This window comes from Octopus bimaculoides, chromosome 12 (genome assembly GCF_001194135.2).
Source record: "Octopus bimaculoides isolate UCB-OBI-ISO-001 chromosome 12, ASM119413v2, whole genome shotgun sequence".
NCBI classification, from domain to species: domain Eukaryota; kingdom Metazoa; phylum Mollusca; class Cephalopoda; order Octopoda; family Octopodidae; genus Octopus; species Octopus bimaculoides.
The window spans coordinates 27,867,977-27,873,786 of NC_068992.1; the positions used below are offsets into that span (position 1 = coordinate 27,867,977).

The 5,810-nt window shown below is 35.9% G+C and overlaps 1 protein-coding gene across 1 annotated transcript in view; it reads right to left on the reverse strand.

Annotated features, from left to right (window-relative positions):
- Positions 1–1,948: 1,948 nt before the first annotated feature.
- The window catches only part of LOC106871909 (alpha-aminoadipic semialdehyde dehydrogenase), a 30,889-nt gene continuing 27,027 nt past the window's right edge, over positions 1,949–5,810 (reverse strand). The window contains exons 17-19 of the mRNA XM_014918666.2: positions 5,534–5,607; positions 3,963–4,038; positions 1,949–2,371 (exon numbers count right to left, since the gene is read on the reverse strand). Coding sequence (XP_014774152.1) covers positions 2,317–2,371; positions 3,963–4,038; positions 5,534–5,607 — 205 coding nt within the window. The 3' untranslated portion in view covers positions 1,949–2,316. The remainder of the gene's footprint in view (positions 2,372–3,962; positions 4,039–5,533; positions 5,608–5,810) is intronic.

Consider the following 5,810-nt stretch of genomic DNA (forward strand, 5'->3'; position numbering starts at 1 on the left):
AAAAAAAAAAAAAAAAAGCACCCAATACACTCTGTAAAGTGGTTGGCATTAGAAATGGCATCCAGCCATAGAAACTTTATCAAAATAGACATTGGAACATGATGCAACACATCAGATCCTATCAAACTGAGATAATCCATGCCAGCATGGAACATTGGCATTAAATGATGACATGGGAAGGGTGCTTCTATAAGTAAAGCAGCATTTATATATTAAAGTGCTACTTCCGGTCACCCTCCTATGTCCGTGCATAGGAGATTGCTCCCCTTCTCAGATACAAACTTGTATGCACAATTTACAAACACTTGTGTTATGATTCAATGGCAATGTAATAGAATACTATGTGTTATTAGTTGATAATTAAAGGAATTGATCAGAGATATATGTACAGTGTCTCTCAAAAAAAAAATCAATATATCAGACATTTTTATCTCTTTACTCTAGATAGTGAATGATAAGTTACAATGATCAAACTGTTAAATGTATCAATTACCTAGGGAGCCTATAGGTGATCGTTTGAATTGCTAGAAACAGCAGCCAAGTCACACTGCACATTTTTTTTTTGTTAAAGAAAGGGAAGGATACATTAGATAAAATAGTCCAGGGTACACTATGCCTAGAAACATCAATAGCAACAACCACTGATTATCTTTTGATAGCATGTTTCCCATCCTGTTATTGCCAATGGAAGAGAGCCACTACAATCATTGTTGTTGGCATTCCGTCGCTTATGACGTCGAGGGTTCCAGTTGACCCGATCAACAGAACAGCCTGCTCGTGAAATTAATGTGCAAGTGGCCGAGTACTCCACAGACACGTGTACCCTTAAAGTAGTCCTCGGATATTCAGCATGACAAGGCTGACCCTTTGAATTACAGGCACAACAGAAACAGGAAGTAAGAGTGAGAGAAAGTTGTGGTGGAAGAGTACAGCAGGGTTTGCCACCATCCACCGCCGGAGCCTCGTGGAGCCTAAGGTGTTTTCGCTCAATAAACACTCACAACACCCGGTCTGGGAATCGAAACTGCAATCCTATGACCGCGAGTCTGCTGCCCTAACCACTGGGCCATTGCACCTCCACTACTACAATCAATCTGGTAAAAAGAAAAAAAAATCTCCTTCAAATCCCACACAACCATCTCGGAAAAACAATAGAATGTATGAGATAATGTCTTCTTTGCTTGGGAAAAAAATGGGATGGTCATCACCAGACTGTTTTTTGATCATAAATCTGTTTGATCAGAGACGACACAAGGCTAAACAACAGCCAGCTAAGAAGTTGGCAATTTAAACTATTTCCCTGGTACATTGCTAGGTCTAGGGACAAAGGTTAACCTTTGACACGGTTCAGTCCACCTTAATGAGAGTAGGTGTAAAAGAGCTGGAACAACATGTATAACAAAGCTATTCATTAACATTACAAATTAAGGTTGTTATCCAGTTTTCAAAAAAATGTAATCTAAACAATCTCTATGTTTGAACCTCCCAGTTTCTTTCAGCCAACGATTTATTTTATATTTAATAAAATTGGTGCAAGTACATCTGTGGTTAAGAAGTTATGTTCCCAACCAAATGATTTGTTTTAGCCCCATTCCGTAGTAACCGATGCGCGTGCCTGCGTGTTTATATCTGCACTTGTACAAAATTCACAGTATTCAAGGGGATGTTGTCACTTCCATCAATAAATAGTCTGCATATTTCATATCTTAAAACTGTGTAAAACAAAAAAAAATCCCTTGGAAAAAAAAAAAATTAAAATTAAGGTAAATGGTCAGTATCGGAAAAGACATCCAGCTGTAAAACAATACCTCAATAACATTCATGTAACCCATGCTAGCAGAGAAAAGCAGATGTAAAAACAGACGAAAATATTTTCCTTTAGATTTTGTGAATTCAATTCACAAAACACAAAAACTAAAAAAACAAAAATAAAAAGTAAAGTACAACACATTTTTATACAGCTTTTATTCAGCATATTTGTCTTTTACAAAAATATTTTGTGAAATTTGATAAGCTATTACTGCTCTAGCTCAAATTCCTTCATCAATTCACTAAATTTTCTTCAAAAGGGAATAAGGATCGTGTGTGTGTGTGTGCATGAGTGAATGTATGTAATTGAAAGTGGAGAGAGGGAATACTGATTGACATGATTTCATCTATCAGAGTAACCAAAGAGACTTTGATACAGGTCAATAATCTAGTCTAAAATACCAGATCAATAATCTCAAGCTTAAACAAATGAATGCAAAATGCACCATGGAATCATTTTGAAATGTTGGTAGAATCTGTTTCTAAAGAAGCAGGCCTGTCAACATTTTATTCAAACTTGATGCCTTGGGCAAGAGGTAATTCTTTGCTGTAGTTGATGGTGCTAGAAAATATAATAAAAAGAGAAATATGTTAAAAATCAATACAAAATGTTTGGTTCAATTTTTTTTATAAAGAAATAGAAACTGTAAGAGAAAGTAGAAAGAAATGTAATAGGGCTCTGCTATCAATCCTCTTTCTCAGAGCCTTCCTTGGAAGATGCAGAGGGGCTGGCACGAGACTGCCAGTGATGGAGAATACTGGTGGACCTGGTTAGCTCTACGCATGATGACATTTCTGAGACCACTGACCTGAGATGACCTCAGCCTCATCAAGCAAAAGCATGAAAGAAGCAAGTAAGCAAAGAAATATAACGGCCATTTTAAGAAAAATTATTTATAGCAAACCCACATTGACATGGAGTGAAAAAAAAAAATTTTTTTTTAAAGCTATAAACTGTGTGAACACTTGCAAAAATGTCCTAAGCCTCAACTTATTAGGTCCATCTCGAGTTCCAGAATTCAGAAGGCCAGAGCTTAATATCATTTCCAAGGCATACAGGGACCGGGATGACAACATTCCTCTTTGAATGGGATGCTGATCCATCACAGGATTAACTTCCCAGCTATAACTGGAACTCAGAAAAGTGGACTAGAGCAACACGAAATGAAGGACACAATGCACTACTCTGTCCAGGAATCAAAACCACGAATTTAAGATCATGAGTACACCACCTTAATCACTAGGCTCCGCACCACCACCACTTAAACTTAATGAATCATTTGAGTTTTTAAAAAATTTTTTTAGTTGTATGTATTTGTGAACAACAGTATCAATGAATATTTGTACTGAAATCAAGTTTCAACATGTCAATCATTGTTACTCAGTTTCTTCCAAATGTCAACTGCACTTACAGCTAAGTGGACTGGCTTTCAAATCCATTGCCCTTTCCCTTTGCAAATACTAGTTTCAAATTTCAGTACAAGGCCAGCAATTTCATTCCAGGGGAGGAGTTAAATCAATTACATCAACACCATAGCTCAACTGGTACTTATTTTATTAACTCCAAGAGGATGGAAAGTAAAATCAACCTCAACAGAACTTGAGCTCAGCATGTGAAGACAGATGAAATGCCACTAAGCATTTTGCCTGATGTGCTAACGATTCAGCCAGCTTGCTGCCATTTTCAAACATTAAAAAGAACTATTAATCTTCCTTGGACTGAGACACCAGCACGGTTGCTGATCTCCTGTTCTACATACATCATCATAAGACTTCTATTTCTCCTTGGACTGGGCTGGAGAGATGTGCAACACAACAGCCTAAGCTATTACTTCAAGACAGTATTGGTAATAAATAAAGCTTAGATTAGCAGTATCAGGTTAGAAACTAACTGCCACTAATCCTAACTCTTTCCCGTACACTCATCTTCTCATATATGATTAATTAGATCATCAACACAAACTTCAATTAGAAAGAAGATTAATGAAATTCTAGCATACAAGCCTTTTACAGCAAAACCAAGTGAAATGGCTATCACTGAAAATAAGAAACCAAAAAGTTGATTATGGTACCAACTGGTCCCATTATTACTCACCACAGAAGTGTTCAAAATATCGAAATAAAAATTTTAAGTAGAAGTTAAAGAGAATTACCATGTTGATCGTCGCATATATTGTTTCCAGGCATCACTACCAGATTCTCGACCACCTCCGGTGTGTTTCTCTCCCCCTGAAATAACAGACAACAAAACCAACAATTATAAACAGTAGAACATCTTTAGCCCTTTAGTATTAAGATTACTTTGTCAAAACTGATGTTTGTTTATTCACATTTTAAAAAATTAATCATGTAACATCCTGTAGCTTCAAGATTACGAGAATGTGATTGTTTATTTTTCGATTAACAGGTATGAGAGGCTGAATGTGACCAGATTCAACATAAAACAGACAGAATATTTGGGCCGGAAGGGCTAAATAGTTTCTGATGATATCTTCGTAGTGACTTAAATGGGACACATTGGATTAGATTATCAAATCAAAGCTAACAACTGTCATTCCAGAAGAATAATTCTCTATTTCATTTTCTTTTACTGGCTTCAGTTTTCTTTTTATAGACTGGCTGTAAGGTTAAGAACTTTGCTTCCCAACCATTGGGCTCTGAGATCAGTCTCACTGCATGGCACCTTGGGTAAGTGTCCTCTACTATATCCCTGGACTGACCAAAACCTTACAACTGAATTTTGTAGGCAGAAACTGAAGGAAGTCAATCGCGCACGCGCACGCACGCACGTTCATGATTAGAAGCTATGTCAGGACAAATTTCAAAAGGGACATAATTTACCAACCAAATCAAGAAACCTCAACTCATGCAAGGCTCTCATCGTCAGTTCTAAAGTCAATTTTGTAAAGAGACTAGGCTTTCTTTTCACTAAAATATACAGAACTACAGTCTTACTGTGAACTATTAGAATCAATTCAGTTTTTACTCTCAAACAGTAAGGAGGCTACTTTGACCTTGTAATAAATACTCGTGTACAGAACCATTGAAGAGCAGCAAACACCAATTTTTGTTCACTGAAAATTGGAGCAAACAGAGTTAGATTGTCTTCAAAATATATTAGCAGTAGTAACATCTGATCTTATGAATACCATTAAAAGTCTAACATAGGAACCTCACACCAATTGTGACTCTTGATAAGATTTTGATTCAATACTATACATTTAGTTTCAATAGAAATAAGTACAACCGGTCGATTTGCAAGTCAATCTACTAGAAATAACCACCAAATCTCCTTCATATCACAAGCTACTATCATTAAAAGATCATCACATGGAATAATGACATCAAAAACATCCTAGGTCTTGAAACAAAAGAAAGGTCACGACAGTCACAGCTGGAATGCCTGTGAAGTATTTCAGCTGGAACTAAATAACATCATGAAAAGATTTCAACCATGATTATGCTATCAAGTGATTTTGTATATCAGAAACACAATGTTCAATGTGTCTCTTTAAAATGAAAAGGTGTGATAAAAGGAAGATTTGGTTTTTGTTTCTAGCAGGTTCAGTAGCTACACAGAGGCTCGAGATTCACTGGTTCAAGAGTATACTACAGTTAGGAGAATCATTGGTTGTGTAACACAAGTTAACAGTTGATTAAAAAAAAAAAAAAATTATTTCTCTTCCCACCATCACAAAAGAAGAACATTTTGCTGAGTATTTACCAAATGCTCCACCAATTTCAGCACCACTAGTCGGAATGTTAACGTTGACAATGCCACAATCAGATCCTTTTGGTCTGGAATACAAAACGAAATATTTTTTTAGAAACACAGTATTAATAAGATAATTTATAAAACAGCATTTAATTCATTGACCATATCAAGATGTTGCATAAATGCATTAGTTTGTAATTTCAAAAAATAAATATTTTTTAGAAACAAAACAAATTAATAAAATAATTTATAAAACAGCATTATTCTACAGTTCGATTCACGGCAG